The sequence below is a fragment of the Podarcis cretensis genome, assembly GCF_951804945.1.
Source record: "Podarcis cretensis genome assembly, chromosome: 13".
NCBI lineage: Eukaryota > Metazoa > Chordata > Lepidosauria > Squamata > Lacertidae > Podarcis > Podarcis cretensis.
The window spans coordinates 57,300,925-57,326,494 of NC_137182.1; the positions used below are offsets into that span (position 1 = coordinate 57,300,925).

The following is a 25,570-nucleotide window of genomic DNA, read 5'->3' on the forward strand; positions in this document are numbered from 1 at the left end:
GGGGCACCTCCCTCTGTGCTTCAAAAGCAGCACAGCTGCCATTTGGGGGGGAGGCCATGATCCCTGCACGTTCTGCGTCTTCCAAGGTTTTGGATCAGTTTTGCAAGAGCCCCCAAGCTCCTTCCGGTTCCTTGAATGTGGCTAAGAATAGGGGCAAATGAATCTCAAACGAGCAAATGAATTTCGGAAGGGAGAAATGAATTTCAATAGGGGCAGATGTGAAATTTTGCACTTAGGCAGGACGAACCAGATGCAGAAAGGTAGGATGGGGGACACCTGGCTTACTAGCAGTACATGTGAAAAGGATTTAGGGGTCTTGTGAGCACAAGCTTAACATGAGTCCGCAGTGTGATGCGGCAGCAGCCAAAAAGATTGTTGCTGTTAGCTAGGCTGCATCAACAAAAGTATATCTTCCAAATAAGTGTAAGTAATAGTCCCACATTATTCTGCCTTGGCCAGAACTCACCTGGAGTCTTGTGTCTAGTTCTGGGCACCATCATTTGAGGTGGAATGTGAGCAGAGGAGGGTGACCAAGATGATCAAAGGTCTGGAAACCAAGACTTAGGAGCAGCAGTGGGGGAGCTGGGGATGTTTAGACTGCAAAATTCTTGACTTAGAGGAGATAGGAGAGTGACCTTCAAGTATCTTCACATGGAGGATGGAGCAAGCTTCAGGTTAGAAGAAAGTTGATTCCAACTGAGCATCAGGAAGAACTTTCTAATGGTAGGAACAGTTCAGCTGTGGAAAGGACTGCCTAGAAAGGTGGTGGACTCTCCTTCCTTGGAAGGTCTGAAGCAGGTGGTCATCTGTCATGGGTTTCAGTTGAGATTTTTGCAATGCAAGTGGCTGGACTAGATTCTACAATTCTCCCAGCTAGCTCTTTGAAAGGGAGTTTGGGGAGTTCGGACTGAAGCCCTTTCTTCATTTCAAGCACTGATATGGTTTCTCCCAACTATGAGTTCTTTGATGGGAAATGAGACTGGACCTTTGAATGAAGCTCTTTCCACATTCCATACACTGATATGATTTCACCCCACTATGAGTTCTTTGATGGCAAGTGAGACTGGACCTCTGCCTGTAGCTCTTTCCACATTCCAGGCACTGATATGGTTTCTCCCCTGTATGAATTCTATGATGGGACGTGAGATGGCAGCTGTCATGGAAGGTCTTCCCGCACACCAAGCAATTATATGGTTTCTCCCCACTATGAGTTCTTTGATGGCAAGTGAGACTGACTCTGTAGCTGAAATTCTTTCCACATTCCAAACACTGATATGGCTTCTCCCCTGTATGAATTCTTTGATGGGGAGTGAGACTTGTCCTGTGAATGAATCTCTTTCCACATTCCAAGCACTGATATAGCTTCTCCCCACTATGAGTTCTTTGATGGTGAATGAGACTTGCCCTGTAAATGAAGCTCTTTCCACATTCCAAGCACTGATAGGGTTTCTCACCTGTGTGAATTCTTTGATGGGAAGTGAGATAATCTTTCCGATTGAAACTCTTTCCGCATTCCAAGCACTGGTAGGGTTTCTCGCCTTTGTGAATTCTTTGATGGGAAGTGAGATCAGAGTTATGACTGAAGCTCTTTCCACATTCCCAGCAATGGTGTGGTTTCTCCCTTTTATGAATTCTTTGATGGGAAGTGAGATGATCTTTCCGATTGAAACTCTTTCCGCATTCCAAGCACTGGTAGGGTTTCGTCCCTGTATGAATTATTTGATGGTAAGTGAAATGAGCCTTCTTACTGAAACTTGTTCCACATTTCAAGCACTGATATGCTTTCTTCCCAATGGAATTCCTTGAATTGAAAGTGGAATGGGAGCTCTGGCTCAGGTCCTCTCTGGACTCTGAATATCTATATGACTTCTCCAGTATGTGGATATTGTCATGGTCTCTCTTGTTCTTCATTTCAAATTCATCACCTACAATGGAGAGAGAACTGGATTAGAGCCTCAGGAAGAAATGGGAGACCCAAATGATTGAACAATTCTAATTAACACTGATAGTAACATTGATAGTGGAAGAATGGAAGGGAGTTAAGCGTGAAGTCTTCCTACAGTGTACACTGCCTTTGTTGACTAGTGTTCACAAACATATTTATGAGAACCTGTGATTTTGTTTGGCCCAATCACAGAATCCGCTCCACCTCAAATGCCAGTCATATTTCTGCTCAATGAAATTGCAACAGAATCAAGAAGAAAAATGCTGACAGCCTGATCATAGTTTAAAAAGGTATAACCAGAGAAAAATGTCTGCAGACAAAACAGTAGATAGCCCTCCATTTAAGGCTGGTGTGCCATCTATGTGGGGCCATGGTGGTAAAGACTTCCCCCAATTTTCAGTGAAGGGTCTGGGCCCCTCCAAACTTCTGCGGTGGCCCCATATGACACATCAGCATGCCCCGCAATGTGCAATCGCAGGCGCAAGGCAGAGCAGCTGATTCAATGTGAGCTGTGGGGTGTTAGAATCCAAGAGGCTGTAGGTGGCGTTGTTAAACTCCATCAGAATCTGGGAGATTCGGCACACAGATTAATGTAAAGAATTTCAAACAGATATTATGATCCAACAGGGAGCCTTACCGAGAGAGGCCATGATCCCACGATTCTCCTCCATGACTTCCTGATGCAGAGCTCTCTGGTCAGGATCCAGCAACGCCCACTCCTCCTCCGTGAAACACACAGCTATATCCTCAAAGCGCACTAGACTCTGAAAGAAAAGGTCTTCCTTTCAGAAAGCATAAAGATTATCTAGCACACCTTGTTCTGTTGCACGGGGGCTTGGGGAGGTGGAGAAGAGGGGGGAGCCCTCAACTGGAGGGGCTGGGCAGGCGAATTCTCACCACTAGTTTTTAAAGCTTCTTAGCTGATTTAAAGCCTATTTTAAAAGGTGAAGGTAAAGGGACCCCTGACCGTTAGGTCCAGTCGTGGCCAACTCTGGGGTTGCAGCGCTCATCTCACTTTATTGGCTGAGGGAGCCGGCGTACAGCTTCCAGATCATGTGGCCAGCATGACTAAGCCGCTTCTGGCGAACCAGAGCAGCGCACGGAAATGCCGTTTACCTTCCTGCCGGAGCGGTACCTATTTATCTACTTGCACTTCGTGCTTTTGAACTGCTAGGTTGTCAGCAGCAGGGACCGAGCAACGGGAGCTCACCCCGTCGCGGGGATTTGAACCGCTGACCTTCCGATTGGCAAGCCCTAGGCTCTGTGGTTTAACCCACAGCACCACCCGCGTCCCTAAAGCCTATTTTAGCATTGACATAGAAATAGAACTACAACAACTGATAAATAACGCTAGCAACATTCAGGAGGAGAGTTAAGGTGAGGTGGCTGTTCATTACTCTCAGCAGATAAGCCTTCTCCAATGGCATTTTCAGTGTTCATTAAGGGCAGCTTTGGCAGAAGCAAAGAGGAAAAGGAGAGAGATTCATTTGCGCCCAGAGATGCCCCGGCTGCCCTACCCCTCAGCCTCTTTCCCCACAAGGCTCCTTCCCCCTACCTGATCTGGTTCCACAGTCACTGTTTCCTCTCCTCCACCAAGAAAAGATGGAGTGGGAGGTTTTGCTGGCATCATTCTGTCCCCTGCAAGAGACAAAGGGAAGTGGGGAGACAGGAGGTCGAGCAGAATCAACAGGGGCATCTTTCCCCCATCTCTCTCTCGGCAAAGGTCATCACACAGGGCAACCAAATCAGTTTCTGTGCCAAAACAGGGCCTAACCCCCGATTGAAAGAATCTACTTATAACAAGCCTCACATGCTGAGTGCATTTTGGCATTTTTACCAAATGATTATTTTAATAGTGCAAAAAGACATCTCTCCTCCTTGGGGCTCTTGGTCCCAAATGTCTTCCACAAAAAGATGAAAAGAAACCATGGATTAATTTGAAAACCAACACAATGGGACCAAACGGAAAAAGGACTCCTTCCTCCTTACCCAATGGCCTCTCTCTCGCGCTGAGCAGAGTCCTTTCTTCCTCAGGGTAATCTGGGCCCATTCCTGAAAGCAGATTCTTTCCCTTAAAGAACAAAAATGATTCCAAACAGAGAATGGGGAGAAGTGTTAGAGTCATAGAAAAGGAATGACAGAGGCAAAAACTTTAGAAGTAGCCCATATCATTATCTGGATGCTTTCCAAAAAAGAGGGGGCATTTGGGGATCTTCTCCCTCCTGTTTGGAGCCCCTTGGGAGCATCCAGAGGAGAGTCTTTCTCACCTGCTTCCTCTCCTCCGCCTGACTCAGGAGGAAACCTTCGGCCAGGGCCACTGCCTGGGAACTGGTCTCTGCTCCGCATTCCCTCACCCAGCTCTCCATCTCCGCTGGAAGGACAGCCAGGAACTGCTCCAAGATCACCAGGTCCAGCATCTCAGCTTTCGTGTGCCTTTCTGGCTCCAGCCATTGACGGTCAAGGTGGTAGAACCAGCTGCAAACCTTTCGTGGTCCTTCAGCCTCCTGGGAGCAGAACTGCCTCAACTGCTGGCTCTGCACCTCTGAGCAAAGGGTGTCCTCCTCTCCCAGGATCTTATGCTCAGGGTATTCCCAGAATCCCCCACTGCTCGCAATTTCCATGGCATGGCCTCTTCCTGCTTCAGGGCCAGCTGAGTCTTGCTCATCCATCTGTGCTCTCAGGAAGCCTCTAAGAGATTGGAAGGGATCCCCTTTTTCTTCTTCTGCCGTGTTCTGTGTGTCTGAAAAGAGGTACTAGGAAATCCTAAAGCAAATGCATCCTGCCCCCCCCCATAAATCTGACACACTATCAGGAGAAGAAAAAGGTTTTCTGAGTAAATGTATGTGAGTCTTTGTAGGAACCAGGATTGGACTGCACCACAGAGCCTTCTCTCTCTACAAAAAAGGAGAAGTAAGCCTCTTGCCCTCTTAGAAGGAAAGTGAGCAGGCCAAAAGTGGAGGCAACTGAAAGGGTTTCTGTGACATGAATCAGCCTGGTGGCTCCTTTCAGTCAAGGAATGAATTCAGAACAGGGAATATAAGTGAGTCATTTGTACCAAGTTTAATAATGTGGATGCTCAGCTAGAGGGATCCTCAGGGCTTGCTCTCCTTCCCACCCCTCCCTCAGGGCACATTACTCTCCTGCTTCTGTCCCCTTTTTCTAGCACTTGGAAGCTCTAATGTTCTCAAGGCAGATTACGGGGGTGAGGTCCCTTTTTCTTTGTTCTGAGGGCCAGATCCACTCCAGATTTTTGTAGGGTTTACTCCTTCGCCTTTTATTCTCCTGAAAATGTCCCTCAAGACAACAGAGGTTTGGGATCAGAGTTTTCCTTTGACAGGCTACCTTGCCAGGTGGATGAGCCCAATCTGCTGCTCCTCTACAGCACCTGAAGAAATTGCCTTCTTAACTGTTGAAGCCACGGTTGGGTCTCATTCACTCAATGCACCCGAGGCAGTCTTCACGTGCAACAGAAGTCCCGAACTCACCGAGGGCTATCATCACCTGGTGTAGCTGGCGAGAGAAAGCCATTCTCGGGGTGCAGCCACTGTCAAATCCTGACAGGTTTAGGAACCACATGTGAGAACAAAGGTGGAGGAGCTAGCCAGAAGGAGCCCGTCATTTCCCCACCACAGATACTGCCCCTTCTCTACCGCCCATTTCCAGCTGGGCTAGGCTGCTAGTCCCTTTGAGAGAGAGAGGACGTGGACAGGGCACTCCATGCTCAGGGATTATTGCAATGCCCGCTACGTGTGTGGAGCTGACCGTGAAGACGAATCAGAATCAGCTCCAAAATCCCACAGCCAGATGATGGGCTGGGCTCCCTCTCTTCATTCATTGTTCTCCCAGGGGCTCAAGGGGGCATCCAGGGGTCTCCCTGCTGTCCTTTAATCCCCACAGCAGCCCTTGAGAACACCATTCATTCCTGTTTTCAAGCAGCTGCATTGCCTGTCGGTTCCTTTGCAGGGCCAATTGGGTGGCTGTGTCTTGGGGTGTGGATGGGGCTGGGTGGGGGCTCCCCGCCTGCATGAGCTGAACAGGATCCCTTGGTGCATTCCCACCCCACCCCCGCTTCCCCCCAGTGCACCCCATGGCGGAAGACAAGGGAGACTCACCAGGTTGCAGGAGGTGCAAAGCAGAAAGACAGCAGGCTCCCCTCCCCCTCCCCTGCATCGCCTTTCCTCTCTAGGAATCCAGCTCAGCTCCTTTTAACCCTGGCAAAGCCAGGCACACTCAGCTCCTTCTGCAGAGCAGGAGACATGTGTGTTGAGCACCCAGAGCTGCTTCATTTGGGGGGGGGGGAGCCATAAATATTCAATGCCACATTATATATCTTTGGGTGACTTCTCATGCTCTGAAATCCTCTCTCCAGCTCTGTCTAGCAGATTCAAAATGAAATGTGACAGCAACAATTGTTTTAAATTCCTTTCGTTTGACCCCAAGTGCTCAGAAAAATATGTCAAAATCTTCCTTCAATTTCTACTTTTAGTTAAGCGCTTTTATTTACCTTCTTGATTTAGGGTGGGGTAGTTGCCCCCCTCCTGCCCCAGTCTGGCAGAAGGCCTGTTTTTACTGAAACCAGCCCTCTGCAGAACCTTGAGGGCAGGAATCTTAGCCAAACCTAGAACCTTGGGAGAGCCTGGCTGCTGGGTCGTAATAATAATAATAATAATAATAATAATAATAATAATAATACCCCACCCATCATCTGGCTGGCTTCCCCCAGCCACTCTGGGTGGCTTCCAGCAAAATATTAAAAACACGATAAAACATCAAACAGTAAAAACTTCCCTAAACAGGCCCGTGGCCCCCCTGGGCCAGCATCCCCACCTCCCAGTTGCCCCTGATGCCCCACAAAAAGGGGCGAGGATGGGGAAGCATCGTCCCCAAGGCCCCCTCCACCCCAGGAAGGGCCATGTGGGGCCACAGGAGCCCGGAGCCCTTGGACACAGAAGCTGCCCTTTAAGCTGAAGTAAACTGAAGTGTGGGCCGCAGTAGAGCTAAGACTATCTAATGTACACAAAGAATATATTTAATTGGGTATACAGTACGTATAATCAAACACGGAACAAGTGAGTAGGAATTTCTTACAGAGAGGAAGCGCAAACCTATCAAGCGACACCTCAGATTTAAAAGGAAGTAGTAATCCAGGATGCCGAGAGCCTGTTTCATGACCAACACCTTCTTCCGTGAGGAGAAGAGACGCCTCTGAGCTTTGCTGCCTTCAGGGCCTCCACTTTCCACCTCCCTCGCCCTCTCGCTCCGGGGATTTTTTCCTCTCTTTTCCCTTTCTTTTAGCCTTCCCCCCCCCCCCCGCCGCCATTTCTTCTCTTCCTCAGGCGCTTCTCTTTCCCCCAGACTCCCCCATTTCAGCCCCTTTTCCCTCAGACTCATCTCTGGGCTCCCTCCTCCCTCTTCTTCTTTCTCCCCGACCTCAGCCTTCGCCCTTGTTTATATGCCCCGTTTATAGTTATATTTCCCGCTCTCTTTCTCCTCAGCTTCTCCACTTTTTACCTCAGCTTCTCCTTTCCCGCCAAATTGTAGCACCCTGCTTGTGGTTAACGCTTAGCTGGAATGAAATATTCAACGCAGCAATAGAGAAATTAAAATAGTAATTTATTTGTCAGACAAATAAATATGAGGCACAGTGGTATATGGTTACCAAGCTCTGGCCTGGCCTCCTGCCATTCTGGCCAGCACTTATATTTCCTTAATCCAGCCCCCTTGCTCCTCCTGTGGCTGCCTCTGTCCAATCAGCCTGGTTGAAATTCCTATTGGCTGTTTGCTAGAGCCAATCACAAAAGATACACCCATTTCCTTCTGTCCTTTTATGGAAATCAAAAAGCTATATATTCTTCTATCTATAAATGACAAATGAGTAGTCATTTATCTTACATGTGTCTCAACAAGGAACCTTAATTACCAGCTCACCTCGCCCTATTGCCCTCCAAAACAGATGGTTAATCTTAAATTTTTATCTTAAACAGATGTCAAGGATCATCATTGAAAGATCTCCTTCTCTTGAAGGTCTTTTAAATAAAAGCTTGACAAATGCTCTAATGATGTTTCCTGCTTGGCAAGGGGGGGCTGGGCTGGTGGCTGATGGCCCCTGTGATCTCTTCCAACTATATGAAATAAGAATCTAGCATAAGGATTTAACATTTCTTAGCTTCTAATTCCTTTGCATAATTACATTTAAGCCAATATATTTAATACATAACATAAATAACCTTTTAAAAGGAAAAGAAATCTTAAAAGGATCTCAGTTTAAGAAAGAAACAACTTTAGAAAAAGATTTCCCAAAATATTCTCTTCCTTTCTGCCAGCTAGATGCTTTTCCATTGCTCTTGACCTTTCAACCTTAGGAAAATATGGCTCAAGTTGAATGGGAGGCACATGGTTTTATTTTACTATTTACCCACTCTTAATTATGTTTTTCTCTGCTTTTTTATCTTCTGTAATATGTAGGGTCAGTGTAACCTTGGCTGTCAGCCTGTAATTCCCTTTGACTTTGAGAATTGTTTTCTGCCATAAATCAGGGGGCCCCCTTGTCTAGGAGGAAAAACATTTTGCCAAGGTTCTTAGGCAGCTGCTCTTCTGCCTGGCATGAACATTTGAAGATCTTTAAGCTCATTTTAAGATACAGGCCCTGATCAAGCCTCGATAAAAATGCAGGCTTATGGTTAGATGCCTCAAAATCTCAGGCGTCTCCCCCTCTCTTCCTTCCTCTCTCCTCCACTTTTTACCTCAGCTTCTCCTTTCCCGCCAAATCTCAGGCATCTCCCCCTCCCTCCCTTCCTCTCTCCTCCACTTTTTACCTCAGCTTCTCCTTTCCCGCCAAATCTCAGGCGTCTCCCCCTCCCTCCCTCCCTTCCTTCCTCTCTCCTCCACTTTTTACCTCAGCTTCTCCTTTCCCGCCAAATCTCAGGCGTCTCCCCCTCCCTCCCTTCCTCTCTCCTCCACTTTTTACCTCAGCTTCTCCTTTCCCGCCAAATCTCAGGCGTCTCCCCCTCCCTCCCTCCCTTCCTTCCTCTCTCCTCCACTTTTTACCTCAGCTTCTCCTTTCCCGCCAAATCTCAGGCGTCTCCCCCTCCCTCCCTCCCTCCCTCCCTCCTCCACTTTTTACCTCAGCTTCTCCTTTCCCGCCAAATCTCAGGCGTCTCCCCCTCCCTCCCTTCCTCTCTCCTCCACTTTTTACCTCAGCTTCTCCTCTCCCGCCAAATCTCAGGCGTCTCCCCCTCCCTCCCTTCCTCTCTCCTCCACTTTTTACCTCAGCTTCTCCTTTCCCGCCAAATCTCAGGCGTCTCCCCCTCCCTCCCTTCCTCTCTCCTCCACTTTTTACCTCAGCTTCTCCTTTCCCGCCAAATCTCAGGCGTCTCCTCCTCCCTCCCTCCCTCCCTCCCTCCTCCACTTTTTACCTCAGCTTCTCCTTTCCCGCCAAATCTCAGGCGTCTCCCCCTCCCTCCCTTCCTCTCTCCTCCACTTTTTACCTCAGCTTCTCCTTTCCCGCCAAATCTCAGGCGTCTCCCCCTCCCTCCCTCCCTTCCTTCCTCTCTCCTCCACTTTTTACCTCAGCTTCTCCTTTCCCGCCAAATCTCAGGCGTCTCCCCCTCCCTCCCTCCCTCCCTCCCTCCTCCACTTTTTACCTCAGCTTCTCCTTTCCCGCCAAATCTCAGGCGTCTCCCCTCCCTCCCTTCCTCTCTCCTCCACTTTTTACCTCAGCTTCTCCTTTCCCGCCAAATCTCAGGCGTCTCCCCCTCCCTCCCTCCCTCCCTCCCTCCTCCACTTTTTACCTCAGCTTCTCCTTTCCCGCCAAATCTCAGGCGTCTCCCCCTCCCTCCCTTCCTCTCTCCTCCACTTTTTACCTCAGCTTCTCCTCTCCCGCCAAATCTCAGGCGTCTCCCCCTCCCTCCCTTCCTCTCTCCTCCACTTTTTACCTCAGCTTCTCCTTTCCCGCCAAATCTCAGGCGTCTCCCCCTCCCTCCCTTCCTCTCTCCTCCACTTTTTACCTCAGCTTCTCCTTTCCCGCCAAATCTCAGGCGTCTCCCCCTCCCTCCCTCCCTCCCTCCCTCCTCCACTTTTTACCTCAGCTTCTCCTTTCCCGCCAAATCTCAGGCGTCTCCCCCTCCCTCCCTTCCTCTCTCCTCCACTTTTTACCTCAGCTTCTCCTTTCCCGCCAAATCTCAGGCGTCTCCCCCTCCCTCCCTCCCTTCCTCTCTCCTCCACTTTTTACCTCAGCTTCTCCTTTCCCGCCAAATCTCAGGCGTCTCCCCCTCCCTCCCTTCCTTCCTTCCTCTCTCCACTTTTTACCTCAGCTTCTCCTTTCCCGCCAAATCTCAGGCGTCTCCCTCTCCCTCTCCTTTGCTCAGCAACAGTGTTCATTTCTGTTGAATAGTGGGTAGACATGACAGACGACACAGCGATTTCTCCAAGCAGCTCTTTATTTTGTAAGCTGGAATAGAAACTGAACAGCAAACAGCTCAGCCGGCCTGCTTTTATAGGCAGCTGGCTGTCAAACATTGTAGCAAGAACAACCCAGGGTTTCCCGCCTGAGTGAAAACTACATACACAATACTCCTGGTGGCCTGAGTGAGAACTTCAATACATAACAATTTCAGTTAACTGGCAGGGACATTTTTAAATTGGGGGTTTTGCCCAGGCCGAGCCCCGTCTCCGGAGCCTCCCCTTCTCCCCCCAACTCTCTTCCGTTGTGGGAATAGGGCTCTGGAGGGCCACCAGAAGGGGCCACGAGGGCCAGATGCTGAGCACGTCTCTCTCTGTGTGTATAAAGGTGGAATATGAAGAGATCTGAAGAGAACCTGCAACACATATAAAAGGATGGATACATGGAATAAAGGTAAAGGTAAAACAAATTACAGCATAAAGGTAAAGGTAAAAAAATATGTGTGTGGAATAGGTAAAGGGGAAGCTGATAAAAGAAGAAGCAATGAACTCTAGGGCATTTTTGTTATTATTACTTATTTGACTTATACACCACCCATTATCAAAAGGGCAGTGTGACACATTAATAACATATTTTACAGGGCATGACAATGAAAACATAAAACAAAGCATAGTGATTGACAGCATAAGAATAAAAACAATCCTAATAACAATTGTCGCCCCTCCCCTCCTTTAACACTGCAAAGATTATTTAATGGCCAAAGGGCTGTATATGAGGAATGTTTTTGCCTGGTGCCAGGGCTGCCATATTTCAAAAAGTGAAAATCAGAATTGTTTAGTTGTTTATCTTTCTTTGTTGTCTTTGCCGTTGTTGACATTTTTTTTTTTTGCACAATTGCCAAGAAATTTGATGTTTTTCAGCTTTTTTTAAAAAAATGAAAAATCAGTACTTCTGGAATGGGTTGCCATGTTATCCTGGACATTTTCACGCTTGCCAAAAATTCTCCTTGGACACTATTATCATCGGACAAATCCCGGATATGTCCAGGAAACCCCGGATGCATGGCAGCCTTAAGGTAAAGGTAAAGGTACCCCTGCCCGTACGGGCCAGTCTTGACAGACTCTGGGGTTGTGCGCCCATCTCACTTAAGAGGCCGGGGGCCAGCGCTGTCCGGAGACACTTCCGGGTCACGTGGCCAGCGTGACAAAGCTGCATCTGGCGAGCCAGAGCCGCACACGGAAACGCCGTTTACCTTTCCGCTGGTAAGCGGTCCCTATTTATCTACTTGCACCCGGAGGTGCTTTCAAACTGCTAGGTTGGCAGGCGCTGGGACCGAGCAGCGGGAGCGCACCCCGCCGCAGGGATTCGAACCGCCGACCTTTCGATCGGCAAGCCCTAGGCGCTGAGGCTTTAACCCACAGCGCCACCTGCGTCCCACCTGGCAGCCTTACCTGGTGCTTAATACCTGAAAGGAAATGAGTCCCTGTTAATTAGCACCAGCCTGCCTTAATCAGCCCTGATCAGGCTAATTTCAAAGGGTTTGGGAACGTCTTACTTGGTTCTATCATAGAGACTCATGACTCTGATGCCCCAAACCTTAACTAAATTCTAGCACCTATTGGGTTTCTGGCATCCTGAGAGTCGTAACATTACCCTCTGCCAAGAAATGAGCATCTGGCCACAGAAAAATTAGCAGAAAGGCTTAATCATAGACCATGGGTAGGCAAACTAAGGCCCGGGGGCCAGATCTGTCCCAATTGCCTTCTCAATCCGGCCCGAGGACGGTCCGGGAATAAGCGTGTTTTTACATGAGTAGAATGTATCCTTTCATTTAAAACACATCTCTGGGTTATTTGTGGGGCATAGGAATTTGTTCATTGTCTCTCCCCCCCCCAAAATATAGTCCAGCCCCCCACAAGGTCTGAGGGACAGTGGACTGGCCCCCTGCTGAAAAAGTTTGCTGACCCCTGTCATGGATCATTATAGGGTGACCTCCCCCACTCTCAGAAACCCTCCACCCTGCCCCAAACAGCTAACTTTGGATGCCCCCCACCAACAGAATATAGAGGACTCTTATGGCAGTGATGGCCAAACTTGGCCCTCCAGCTGTTTTGGGACTACAATTCCCACCATCCCTGACCACTGGTCCTGTTAGCTAGGGATGATGGGAGTTGTATTCCCAAAACAGTTTGGCCATCGCTGTCTTATGACATCCCACAGGGGATGACCTGTTGTCTTCTGACCAGTGTCCAGCTGACCCCCAGCCTGGTCAGTTTTTCTCCAACATGGGAAAGGCTTCCCAACCACCTTTGTCTTTCTGCCTCCATCTTTATGGCACACACACCCTTCCTGCATTGACAGGCATTGGGCTAGATGACCCTTGGGGTCCCTTCCAACTATGGTTCCCCTTCCCCCTTTCCCAAGACTGCACCCCCTGTTTCTGCAGCCCCCACCCCCCAAATCCACAGCCTTTCCCCCCAGGCATCTGTTCATCAAAAGCTCCATGGACCCTCTTCTCAACAGGCAGCAATCATAGCAGCCTAGCACTGATTCCTAGGCTCAAAGGATCATGGAATTGTAGAGTTGGGAGGGACCCTGAGGGTCATCTCAGGAATCTTCTCCCCAGCGTGGGGCTCAAACCCATCACCCCGAGATTGAGAGTTGTGTGCTCTCCGACTGAGCTATAACCAAAGAAAGACACGCAGGTTCAGATAGGAAGCCTTTGAAGCTTTTTAATTTTATTTTTGCATTTTCCATTTTACAAACCATAACAACAAAAACGAAACAAAATTCAGACATCATACCCATTTAACCCCCCCTTTGTGGATCCTTATATTTTCATTTTCATTCTGCATCTTATCACCAACTCCAATTATTGTAAATCCTTAATCAATCCATGGTTCAGATTTTTACAAGTTTTCTGTCAAACCTACTAATGAATGTAATTGTTTACAATAATTTTTCAAATACATTATATACTTCCCCCATTCTTTATTAAAATTTGATTCTTTCTGCCTAGAGTGGTAGATTCATAATCTGGGGAACCGGGTTCGATTCCCCGCTCCTCCACCTGCAGCTGCTGGGTGACCTTGGGCCAGTCCCACTTCTCTGAAGTCTCTCAGCCCCACTTGGGGGGAGGAAGGGAAAGGAGAATGTCAGCCGCTTTGAGACTCCTTAGGGGAGTGATAAAGCGGGATATCAAATCCAAACTCCTCTTCTTCCTCTTCTTCTGATTCTTCCTGTAAATTTTGCCAATCCAGCATAGTTCATTAATTTTAACAGCTGCTCTTCCTTGTTTGGAACTGTATTTTCTTTCCATCCCTGGGCCAGCAACATTCGGGCAGCTGTGGTTGCATACATGAACAATTTATTCTGGTCCTTCAGCATCTCTACACCTAAAATTCCTATAAGAAAAGCTTCTGGTTGCTTAGTAAACATTTTTTCCACCGCATTATACTGTATATCATTTCCCATGAAGCTTTTTTCACTACCACATACGATGCCCTCTTTCTCTTTACATTTCCAGCACGTTAGAATTTGATTTATACATTTTAGCTAATTAAGTACCAATGGGACATCATTTTCATGTAGTTATCTTTAAAAGTATAAGGTAAAGGTAAAGGTACCCCTGCCCGTACGGGCCAGTCTTGACAGACTCTGGGGTTGTGCGCCCATCTCACTTAAGAGGCCAGGGGCCAGCGCTGTCCGGAGACACTTCCGGGTCACGTGGCCAGCGTGACATCGCTGCTCTGGCGAGCCAGAGCCGCACACGGAAACGCCGTTTACCTTCCCGCTGGTAAGCGGTCCCTATTTATCTACTTGCACCCGGAGGTGCTTTCGAACTGCTAGGTTGGCAGGCGCTGGGACCGAGCAGCGGGAGCGCACCCCGCCGCAGGGATTCGAACCGCCGACCTTTCGATCGGCAAGCCCTAGGCGCTGAGGCTTTAACCCACAGCACCACCTGCGTCCCACTTTAAAAGTATAACATGCTGTAAATTTCAGATCTGTAACCAATAATTTTTCCCACACTGCTAACTCAATATTATAACCAAAATCCCTTGCCCAGTGTATCACCACTGCTTTGAACTGTTCCATCTTTTAAAACAAAATAAAAAAAATTCCTTCCAGTAGCACCTTAAAGACCAACTAAGTTAGTTCTTGGTATGAGCTTTCGTGTGCATGCACACTTCTTCAGATACACTGAAAGAGAAGTCACCAGACCCTTCTATATAGTGAGAAGGTGGGGAGGGGTATTACTCAGAAGGGTGGTGGGATTGGGTGATTGGCAGATAGCTGTGACGAGCCTGTTGACGACTCTTAACGACTGCAATAGGTCTTACAGGAAAAAGCAAGGGGTGAGAAGGTGAAAAATGGCTTTGTCATGTATAATAAGATAAGAATCCAATGTCTTTGTTCAGACCAGGTCTCTCCATGGTTTTAAGTTTGGTAATAAGTTGCAATTCAGCAGCTTCTCTTTCCAGTCTATTTCTGAAATTCCTTTGTAAATTCCTTTGTAAATTCCTTTGTAAATTCCTTTGTAACAGTGTCCTTCAGCTCTCTATATTGGACAAACAGGCCAAACCTTACGCCAAAGAATAAACGGACATAAATCTGACATCAGGAATCACAAGACAGAGAAACCAGTAGGAGAACACTTCAATCTCCCAGGACATTCTATACAAGATCTTAAAGTAGCTGTTCTATTACAAAGGAATTTCAGAAATAGACTGGAAAGAGAAGCTGCTGAATTGCAACTTATTACCAAACTTAAAACCATGGAGAGACCTGGTCTGAACAAAGACATTGGATTCTTATCTCATTATACATGACAAAGCCATTTTCCACCTTCTCACCCCTTGCTTTTTCCTGTAAGACCTATTGCCGTCGTTAAGAGTCGTCAACAGGCTCATCACAGCTATCTGCCAATCACCCAATCCCACCACCCTTCTGAGTAATACCCCTCCCCACCTTCTCACTATATAGAAGGGTCTGGTGACTTCTGTTTCAGTGTATCTGAAGAAGTGTGCATGCACATGAAAGCTCATACCAAGAACTAACTTAGTTGGTCTTTAAGGTGCTACTGGAAGGAATTTTTTTATTTTGTTTTGACTATGGCAGACCAACACGGCTACCTATCTGTAACTGTTCCATCTTTTGTTTACCAATCCGATAAAAAATTATACATTTAGTTTTTATTTCAGCAACTCTTTCAAATTGGGAGGTTTTATGAGAAAAACCTTTCTTTTTATCCAACTTCATTAAGCTGGTGATATTGCAACCAATTGGTTATTAGTCCTCTTACTTCTTCATAACTCCTTAATTTTAAGTCTTGATCTACCTCTTTTAATAGTTCTTTGTAAGTTACCCAGTTGTTTCTCGTATTTATTTTTTCCACCGATTAAGTTTAAAGCCTGCTACCTCTCCAAATTATGAATCTGTTCCAGAGCCTTTGGAACCCTGACCAGAGGCTCCTCTACCAATATCACCACATCATCACCAGCAAATGCCTTGTTTATATGTCCTGTGTCCCACTGCTATCCCTTCAATCTTGACATCCAATCTGATTCTGCTAGCCAAAACCTCTAATACTAGTATAAACAATAATTGTTATATTACATTTTTCTGTTAGCACATTATTTACAATCAGCATGGCGTGTTGATTGGAAGCCTTTGAAGCTTTTTATTCTTAGTGCTAATATTAGTACAGTAGTACCTTGGTTCTCAAACTTAATCCGTTCTGGAAGTCCATTCCAAAACCAAAGCGTTCCAAAACCAAGGCACGCTTTCCCATAGAAAGTAATGCAAAATGGATTATTCCGTTCTAGACATTAAAAAACAACCCCTAAAACTGCAATTTAACATGAATTTTGCTATCTAACGAGACCATTGATCCATAAAATGAAAGCAATAAACAATGTACTTCAGTCACGCAATCAGTCAATCAGTAGCTGAACTGGGTTCTACACAGTTACAAAAACCAAACAAAAAAGCTGCAGAAACAAAAACGCAAAATAAATAGCAACAACAGGCAGACCTCAGCGTAACACTCAAAAAGGGAGTGTGGCACTCAAAACGGAGCAGGTTCGGCTTGCGAAAAAGGTTCGCAAACCAGAACACTTACTTCTGGGTTTGCAGTGTTTGGGTTCCAAGCTGTTTGAGTACCAAGGCGCTTGAGAACCAAGGTACCACTGTATTAACAAGTAATCATGCTGGCTCAAGACACACAGATTTTAGGGGGAGGAGGAATGTTAGGAGGAGTTCTCCCACTGACCCACCTGCCCCCCTCCCCATCTGGAGCTCCCAACGCCTTCATCTTCCACCCCATCTACAAGGCGTCCTTGGCCAGAAACCACCAGCAGACCCCTCCCCTCAGCCGTAGCTCCTGCCGCTCACTAGGAACACTGACCCCCTGGAGGCAGTCTGGAGCTGGTGCAAGGAGAAGAGGCAGATCCAGGCAGCAGGGCGGCGGTGCAAGTGAGGGGAGGTGGGAGCACAGGAGAGAGGGGGCAATGTGGAATAATGAACAGGAATGGGCAAAATGTGCCTCAGTTTCCTCTCTGGCACAACTGAGTTGGGTGAAGGCCAAGCAAACTGTGGCTGTGAGTAGGGCAAAATGAATTTCAACACTGCAAAGTAACCTCAAAAGGGGCAAATGAATCTCCACACGGTCCAGATCAAGAGAAATCATACCACTGCTCTATTCTTCCTTGGTCAGAGCACACCTGGAGTCTTGTGTCCAGTTCTTGGCACCCCAATTCAAGAAGGATATTGACAAGTTGGAACGTGTGCAGAGGCAGGTGAGTGACAAAAATGATCAAGGCTCTGGAAATCAAGACTTAGGAGGAACAGCTGAGGAAACTGGGGGTGTTTAGTCCACAGAATTGTAGACTTAGAGGAGATAGGATAATGACCTCTAAATATCTAAAGGCTATCCCATGGGGGATGGAGCAAGCTTGTTTCTTCCTGGTCTGTGGAGGAGGACCTGAACCAATAGCTTCAAGTTACAAGAAAGTTGATTCCAATTAAACATCAGGAAGGCCTTTCTAATGCTCACAGCTGTACAACAGTGGAAGCAAGTCCCTTGGAAGGTGGTGGACTCTCCTTTCCTGGAAGATCTCAAGCATGGGCTTGGTGGCCATCTGTCATGCATGTTTCAGTTGAGATTTCTGCACTGCAGTGGGTTGGACTAGCTTCTCCCATTCTCCTCACTGTGGGTTTTTTGATGGAAAGTGAGATTCCCCTTCTGACTGAAGCTCTTCCCACATTCCAAGCACTCAAATGGCTTCTCCCCTGTATGAATTCGTTGATGGGAAGTGAGAGCAGAACTCTGACTGAAGCTCTTTCCACATTCCAGACACTGAAATGGTTTCTCCCCTGTATGAATTCTTTGATGGGAAGTGAGATTGGACCTCTGACTGAAGCTCTTCCCACATTCCATGCACTCATACGGTTTCTCCCCTGTATGAATTCTAAGATGGGACTTGAGATGGCAGCTGTGACGGAAGCTCTTCCCACATGCCAAGCAATTATATGGTTTCTCCCCTGTATGAATTCTTTGGTGGAAAGTGAGACTGGCTCTGTAACTGAAATTCTCTCCACATTCCAAGCACTGATATGGCTTCTCCCCTGTATGAATTCGTTGATGGGAAGTAAGATTGTTCTTATAACTGAAGATCTTTCCACATTCCAAGCACTGATATGGTTTCTCCCCTGTATGAATTCTTTGATGGGAAGTGAGCACAGAACTCTTACTGAAGCTCTTTCCACATTCCATGCACTGATAGGGTTTCTCCCCTGTATGAATTCTGAGATGGGACTTGAGATGACAGCTATGACGGAAGGTCTTCCCACATGCCAAGCAATTGTATGGTTTCTCCCCTGTATGAATTCTTTGATGGGAAGTGAGACTGGCTTTGTAACTGAAACTCTTCCCACATTCCAAACACTGATATGGCTTCTCCCCTGTATGAATTCTTTGATGGGAAACGAGATTGTTCTTGTAACTGAAGATCTTTCCACATTCCAAGCACTGATATGGTTTCTTGCCTGTATGAATTCTTTGATGGAAATTGAGAGAGTCGTGCCAAGCGAAACTCTTTCCGCATTCAAAGCACTGATAGCGTTTCTTTCCAGTGGAATTTCTTTGATAGGAAGTGGAACTGGAGCTCTGGCTCAAGCTCTCTCTGCATTCCGAATATTGATATGGCTTCTCCTCTGTTTTGACTTTGTCGTGGTCTCCCATTTTCTTCATTTCCAATTCATCACCTGCAATGAAGAGAGAAGCGAACATTGGTACTTAACGAGATAAATTCCTTTTCTGTAGGGAGAATTGGTCTCTGCCAATATCACCATTGAAAATAAGGTTTTGAGGAATCAGGGGCAGGACAACTCCCTATCTCCAGTTCAACTCATGCTTAAGCAAGTAACTGTATAGTCACAACATAACGACTAAGGAATAGGAACAGAACAGTGGTTTCAGTGGGGCATGCCGCTCTTTTCACTGAATGAAAATTCCTACTGGCACCTGTAACTAGCACAGGTGAAGGAGGGGGAACTCTGATATGTGCTGAAGAGCAAGAAGGCTGGGATGGAAAGACAGAAGAGGCCCCTGGACCTTGGGGGAAGGTGTCCCATGTCCCTCTAGGCAACCCTCTGAAATCCAGTGTTTGATAGCCTCCCCCATGCACACAGAGGTACCCGAGAGGGCCGGATCCCAATTCTCTGTACAGAGAAGGAACATATCACGGTAAGTATCAATGTTCACTTCTCCTGTAAGGGAAAACTGGGTTCCATGATGTAGGAAGTATTTCAGCAGTGTCCAGATCAGGTGGCAGCCACTGTGGGCCCTACCTCCTCATTGTTAACCACCTGTTGAAGCCCTCTTCTCAAAGGAGGCCTCTGCTGAGATATAGGTGTCTAACTTATGGAGTTTCATGAAGGTGGAGGGAGAGGACCCAGTGGCTGCCTTGTATATCACCCAGGGGAGCTCACGTCCCAAATGATGCCGAGGTGACTGTGCTCCTGGTGGAATGGGCAGTGATTCCCAAGGGCACCCCACCCCACCCCACCCCCGGATCCAGCCTGCCAGTGATGCTGGGGGAACCTTGTGCCCCTTGGTTCTAGACTGGAAAGAAGCAAATGGAGCCCCTGCTATGCGGAACTCCTCTGTGTTCCTGAGGTAAACCCTGATGGCCCTGCGCACATCCATTCCTTCTGCCCCCTTCCCCTGGAGGGTTTGGTGCCTTAACGTCTCTAGCACTGAATGAGCCCCTGTGGAGACGAAAGGAAGAATCAGTTCCTTTCTGACTCTTTCTCTCTGTCTTCTTATGAGGCCGGGCCTTCTTCTTGTCCCTGGTCTCTACCAGGGCATCTTCCAGCCCCTCTGCAAATAGCTGCCCCCCACTGAGGGGGTCGCTGGCCAGGCTGGTCTTGGCTTTGGTGTCCACCTGCCACTGTTTAAGCCAGAGCTGCCTGCGCACTGCCACATCTGCTGCCCCGGCTCCTGCTGCGAATTGAACAAGCATCCAACGAGGCATCAGCCGCATGGGCAGAGGCCTAGCTTGCTTTGCTATTCCTTGCTGGATATGGATGAACCCTGGTCCAACCTCTGCCAGAAGGGCCTGGGCTCAGATGGAAGTCGCACTGGCCATGGAAGAAGCTCAATGGCTTGTGCACAAGCTTCATGTGATCTGAGCAACAAAACCTTTTGTCTTCAGGGTTCCTGGGGTGATCCTGCCCATCTCTGGAAACCATGGGTCCATGAGCGAGGGAACTTATGGGGGCATCTGCGAGAGGAACACTAAGAAATCCCACTGCAGGCTTATCAAATGGATTTAGCTGCCTTAGGGAGAAGCTTGCTGCCTTAGCAGCCCCAGGAATCCACCATTCCTGCAAGATGCTCTCCTTACACTCTTCTAGAAAACGGAAAACCCTCTTGCAGGCCTTGTGCTTGGGAAAGGCCATGGAGCTGCTCCTTGGCTTCCTGGACCTGCTCAGGGACATGGACCGTCCTCACAGCCTTTCCCAGGAGCTGCTCTATGTCTCGGCTCATAAAGAGTCTGGGGGAATGCTCCCCTTCCTCCTCACCTGGAGAAAGCTCACTGTCCTCTCTGTCTGAGGAGGTGGGGGCAGGCCTGGATGTTGAGGAAAGGGGTGTGAGAGCCTGAGGCATCCTCTGAGCTGGCTGCCCATGGGGAAAGGGAAGGCTCAGCTCTTCTGGAAGCCCTTCTGCCAGAGCCCCTTCCTCCCCTGCTCAGCAGCGCCCGGCGCCTCCTCTGCTGGGTCCCCTGCCTCTGAGGAGCCCTTCCCCTGTGAGGGGGGCGAGAGGATGCTCCAAGATGAGGAATGCTCTGAGGGGGAAGGGGAGGGATCAGCTCTCCTTCTCATCCTCCCTGGCACCCTGGCCATCGTGCTGGTTCCTAGCCCTGCTTGAACTGGAACCATGGGTGTTTTTCTAAGGCCCCCTCTCCACTGCTGCCCCTGGCTGAACGGGGCTGGGGGGCTGTGGGAAGGCCCAGAGCCTGTCCTAGCCAGGTGACCTACTCAAGAGCAAATGGAGGCCTCTCAGAGGGTGGGGGGAGGCAAGGGTTGTCCCCCTACCCCCCTTTCCTGGTTTTCCAGACCTTCCAGACGTGCTGGAGCTGCTGGATCAGGCCTTTGCAGGTCGACCAAAACCTCGGCCTGGGCTGCTGCTAAATTCAAGAAGTCCCCTTGCCCAGTTGGCCTGGGTTCCCACAGAATTCTCTGAGGAGTCAGCCAAGAGATCTATTTCCCAGAAAAAGGACTCCTCCTGAGAAGGGGCCCCTCCTGCTGTGTTCCAGCCCTTTCTGCGGTTCTGTTTGGCCCAATCATAGAATCCGTTCCATCTCTAATGTCAGTCATCATTTTGGTCAACCAGAATCTGACAGAATCAAGAACAAAAAACTGACAGCCTAATCAAAAGGCATAACCAGAGAAAAAAACGTTCACAGACAACACTGCTGATAGCCCTCTATTCAAGGTAAGATGAGGGTGTGTGTGTTAGAATCCCAGATGCTGTAGGTGGCGCTGTTAAGCTCCATCACAATCTGAGAGGTTCGTCACAAAAATTAATGTAAAGAATTTCAGGACAGATATTATGATCCAATAGGGAGCCTTACCGAGAGAGGCCATGATCCCACGATTCTCCTCCATGACTTCCTGATGCAGAGCTCTCTGGTCAGGATCCAGCAACGCCCACTCCTCCTCCGTGAAACACACAGCTATATCCTCAAAGCACACTAGACTCTGAAAGAAAAGGTCTTCCTTTCAGAAAGCATAAAGATTATCTAGCACACATTGTTCTGTTGTTTCCTGTCTGTTAGTTGCTGTGTAGTTTTCAGGGGAATGTTTCACTGCACGTTTTAATGATGGATGCATATCTAAGCATCTTAATGGAATGATTTTATTCTGTATTTTTAAAACTGGGTACTAATCTTTGTACAAAGGGGTGAAACGCCAAATGGTGCTCTTCAGATCCGTATGTCTGCACAAGCATTTTAGCTTGTGAGATGGCAGGCTCCCCTCTCTCCTCTCCTTATGTGGTATTTTGGGAGGGTGCAGAGAGACAACTCTCCGCTTTCCCTAAAGCCAACTTCAAGGGATGCCTGGGGGCTTGGGGAGGTGGAGAAGAGGGGGGGGGGAGCCCTCAACTGGAGGGGCTGGGAAGGTGAATTCTCACCACTGGTTTTTTTTTTTAAGTTCCTTATATTTTAGCATTGACCAATAAACATAGAAATAGAACTGCAACAACTGATCAATAACGCTAGCAACATTCAGGAGGAGAGTTAAGGTGAGGTGGCTGTTCATTACTCTCAGCAGATAAGCCTTCTCCAATGGCATTTTCAGTGTTCATTAAGGGCAGCTTTGGCAGAAGCAAAGAGGAAAAGGAGAGAGATTCATTTGCGCCCAGAGATGCCCCGGCTGCCCCACCCCTCAGCCTCTTTCCCCACAAGGCTCCTTCCCCCTACCTGATCTGGTTCCACAGTCGCTGTTTCCTCTCCTCCACCAAGAAAAGATGGAGTGGGAGGTTTTGCTGGCATCATTCTGTCACCTGCAAGAGACAAAGGTAAGTGGGGAGACAGGAATGCCTGCCTCTCTCAGAGGTGAAGCCTCTACATCCGCTGCTTCACCTGCGGATGTAACAGAAGCAGAATTGTGTGTCATCAGTATATTGCTAGCAACGTCCTCCCAAACTCTGGATGTTCCTACTCAGCGGTTTCATGTAGATGCTAAGTAGCATATGGGATAAAACAGAGCCCCGAGGAATTCCTCCCTTAAGGCTCCATGGGGCTAAAAAGCACTCCCCAAGCATCACCCTCTGGGAACCACCATCCAAGGAGGACCAGAACCACGGCAAAGCTGTGCCACCTCCTCCGGACTCAGCCAGCTGCTCCAGAAGGAGAGCGTGATCGATGGTATCAAAAGCCGCTGAGATGTCCAGCAGAATCAACAGGGGCATCTTTCCCCATCTCTCTCTCGGCAAAGGTCATCACACAGGGCAACCAAATCAGTTTCTGAGCCAAAACCGGGCCTAAACCCTGATTGAAATGAATCTACTTATAACAAGCCTCACATGCTGAGTGCATTTTAGCATTTGTACCCATTGCCTATTTCAGCAGTGCAAAAATACATTTCCCCTCCTTGAGGCTCTTGGTCCCAAATGTCTTCCACAAAAAGATGAAAAGATTAGTTTCAAAACCAACAGAATGGGATCAAAGGGACAAAAGACTCCTTCCTCCTTACCCAGTGGCCTCTCTTTTGTGTCCAGCAGAGTCCTCTCTTCCTCAGAGTAATCTGGGCCCATTGCTGCAAGCAGATCCTTTCCCTGAAAGAACGAAAAGAATTCATAGAATTATAGAAAAGGAATGAGAGGCAACAATTTTAGAATATCCGACAATGCTCCACTAATGGGCTCCACTAGAGCATTTGGGTTTGTTCTCCCTCCTGTTTGGAGCCCCTTGGGAGCATCCAGAGGAAAGTCTCTCTCACCTGCTTCTTCTCCACTTGCTTCCTCTCCTCTGCCTGACTCAGGAGGAAACCTTCGGCCAGGGCCACTGCCTGGGAACTGGTCTCTGCTCCGCATTCCCTCACCCAGCTCTCCATCTCCGCTGGAAGGACAGCCAGGAACTGCTCCAAGATCACCAGGTCCAGCATCTCAGCTTTCGTGTGCCTTTCTGGCTTCAGCCATTGACGGTCAAAGCAGTAGAGTTGGCTGCAAACCTCTCGAAGTCCTTTGGCCTCCTGGGAGCCGAACTGCCTAAACTGCTGGCTCTGCACATCTGAGCGAAGGGTGTCCTCCTCACCCAGGATTTTCTGTATGGAGTTTTCCCAGAATCCCCCACGGCTCCCAGTGTCAATGCCATGGCCTCTTCCTGCTTCAGGGTCAGCTGAGTCTTGTTCATCCATCTGTGCTCTCAGGAAGCCTCTAAGAGATCGGAAGGAATCCTTTCCCCCCCTCTTGCCAAGTTCTGTGTGTCCGAAAAGAGGTGCTAGCAAAATCTACAAAGCAAATGCATTGTTCCGTTATTAAACTGACATAGTCAATTTGTTTCTTGAGCAAGTGTGGATGAGTCCTGCTAGGAAGCAGGATTGGACTCTACCACAGGTCAGATTTTGAGCTTTCTTTAAGAAAAGGTCAGCCTCCAGCTCTCCTAGAAGGAAAGTGAGCATGCCAAAGTGTGAGATGAATCAGCCTGGCTGATCCTGTCTTTCAGTGTTTGCAGACAAGGAATGAAGTCAGACCTGTGACTGACAGGTGTGCCAGTTACACCAAATGTAATGTACACACTAGGCTAACAGTGGGGGTCCTAATTCCAGGGTTCTCAAGAGTTGCTCTCTCCCACCCCCACTTCAGGACACATTTCTTCCCTGCTTCTGTCCCATTTTCTAGCACTTGGAAGCTCCAAGGTTCTCAAGGCCAATTACTGGGGTAGGGCACCTTTTTCTTTTTTTCTGAGGGCCCAGATGGTTATCTGGCCAACCCCCCGAGGGTCAACTGGGCAAGACCAAAGTTCATTTGGGTGGGTTCAAAGGACAGCGCTAAAAAGCAAGTAAATCTTTCTATGCTTGTACTTGTTTTAAACATCTTTAATATTGTATTTTACTGCTGCCATCTACCATGGGAACTTAAGGGAAAGGGCAGGTATTTGACAGCAGTAGCAGCAGCAACAGCAGCAACAGCTCCGACACGGATCAAAAATGTTGGGAATACTCCTGGATCCAACATGGTCACTGGAGTCTCAGATGATGCCAGCGACTCACAACTGCTGCCTCTTGCATAGATTTTACTGCATTTGCAGCCCCAAAGTGACTGCCCTGGGGCGCAAGCCTGGGCAGTGTGCCTGGAAGTCCTGGACTGACCAGATGACAAGACCTGCAGAAACTCCCTTCTTAACTGTTGAGCCCACTGTGGGTCTTGTCCGCTCAATCCACCAGAGCCGGGAGTCCCTAAATCACTGAGGGTTTAAGACCCATTGGCTACCCTCACCTTGTTCAGCCAGCCATTCAAATCTGCTGCCAGGGACCAGCCACTGACCCATACTGCCAGCTTTTAGGAACCACATGTGAGAACAAAGGTGGAGGAGCAAGCCAGAAGGAGCCCGTCATTTCCCCACCACAGATACTGCCCCTTCTCTACCGCCCCATTTCCAGCTGGGCTAGGCTGCTAGTCCCTTTGAGAGAGAGAGGACGTGGACAGGGCACTCCATGCTCAGGTATTATTGCAATGCCTGCTACGTGTGTGGAGCTGACCGTGAAGACGAATCAGAATCAGCTCCAAAATCCCACAGCCAGATGATGGGCTGGGCTCCCTCTCTTCATTCATTGTTCTCCCAGGGGCTCAAGGGGGCATCCAGGGGTCTCCCTGCTGTCCTTTAATCCCCACAGCAGCCCTTGAGAACACCATTCATTCCTGTTTTCAAGCAGCTGCATTGCCTGTCGGTTCCTTTGCAGGGCCAACTGGGTGGCTGTGTCTTGGGGTGTGGATGGGGCTGGGTGGGGGCTCCCCGCCTGCATGAGCTGAACAGGATCCCTTGGTGCATTCCCACCCCACCCCCGCTTCTCCCCACTGCACCCCATGGCGGAAGACAAGGGAGACTCACCAGGTTGCAGGAGGTGCAAAGCAGAAAGACAGCAGGCTCCCCTCCCCCTCTCTTGCAGGAAGGGACGTCAGTGGCAGGGAGGAGGGGCTTCTCATCTGGAGGACT

General features: G+C 48.5%; 2 protein-coding genes and 1 long non-coding RNA gene across 10 annotated transcripts in view; 1 reads left to right on the forward strand and 2 right to left on the reverse strand.

Annotated features, from left to right (window-relative positions):
• Window positions 1-117: 117 nt before the first annotated feature.
• Window positions 118-25,570, reverse strand: part of LOC307202165 (uncharacterized protein) — a 68,706-nt gene continuing 43,253 nt past the window's right edge. The window contains exons 1-7 of one of the 7 annotated variants that reach the window (XM_079951900.1): window positions 6,058-6,204; window positions 4,213-4,685; window positions 3,935-4,016; window positions 3,501-3,583; window positions 2,583-2,709; window positions 1,070-1,925; window positions 118-985 (exon numbers count right to left, since the gene is read on the reverse strand). In XM_079951900.1, coding sequence (XP_079808026.1) covers window positions 922-985; window positions 1,070-1,925; window positions 2,583-2,709; window positions 3,501-3,583; window positions 3,935-4,016; window positions 4,213-4,685; window positions 6,058-6,115 — 1,743 coding nt within the window. In that variant the 5' untranslated portion in view covers window positions 6,116-6,204 and the 3' untranslated portion in view covers window positions 118-921. Of the gene's footprint in view, window positions 1,926-2,582; window positions 2,710-3,500; window positions 3,584-3,934; window positions 4,017-4,212; window positions 4,686-6,057; window positions 6,205-7,033; window positions 7,480-8,688; window positions 8,772-10,252; window positions 10,310-25,570 lie in introns of those variants that run through there. The other 6 variants (XM_079951905.1, XM_079951904.1, XM_079951902.1 and 3 more) reach the window with 6 other exon arrangements.
• Window positions 6,695-21,549, forward strand: LOC307202375. Its single transcript, XR_013832864.1, has 3 exons — window positions 6,695-7,014; window positions 10,734-10,799; window positions 21,453-21,549. It is a non-coding gene; the product is annotated as an uncharacterized lncRNA (long non-coding RNA).
• On the reverse strand, window positions 15,536-25,538 carry LOC307202171 (uncharacterized protein). Of its 2 annotated transcripts, none has more exons than XM_079951919.1 (6): window positions 25,466-25,538; window positions 23,370-23,864; window positions 23,109-23,190; window positions 22,334-22,416; window positions 21,485-21,611; window positions 15,536-18,611 (listed from the first exon to the last, which is right to left on the reverse strand). In XM_079951919.1, exons 2-6 carry the CDS (start codon window positions 23,769-23,771, stop codon window positions 17,533-17,535), a joined length of 1,773 nt encoding a protein of 590 aa, XP_079808045.1. In that variant the 5' UTR covers window positions 23,772-23,864; window positions 25,466-25,538; the 3' UTR covers window positions 15,536-17,532. The 2 variants fall into 2 exon arrangements, with proteins under 2 accessions (XP_079808045.1, XP_079808044.1); XM_079951918.1 differs by having other exon boundaries at window positions 23,355-23,864.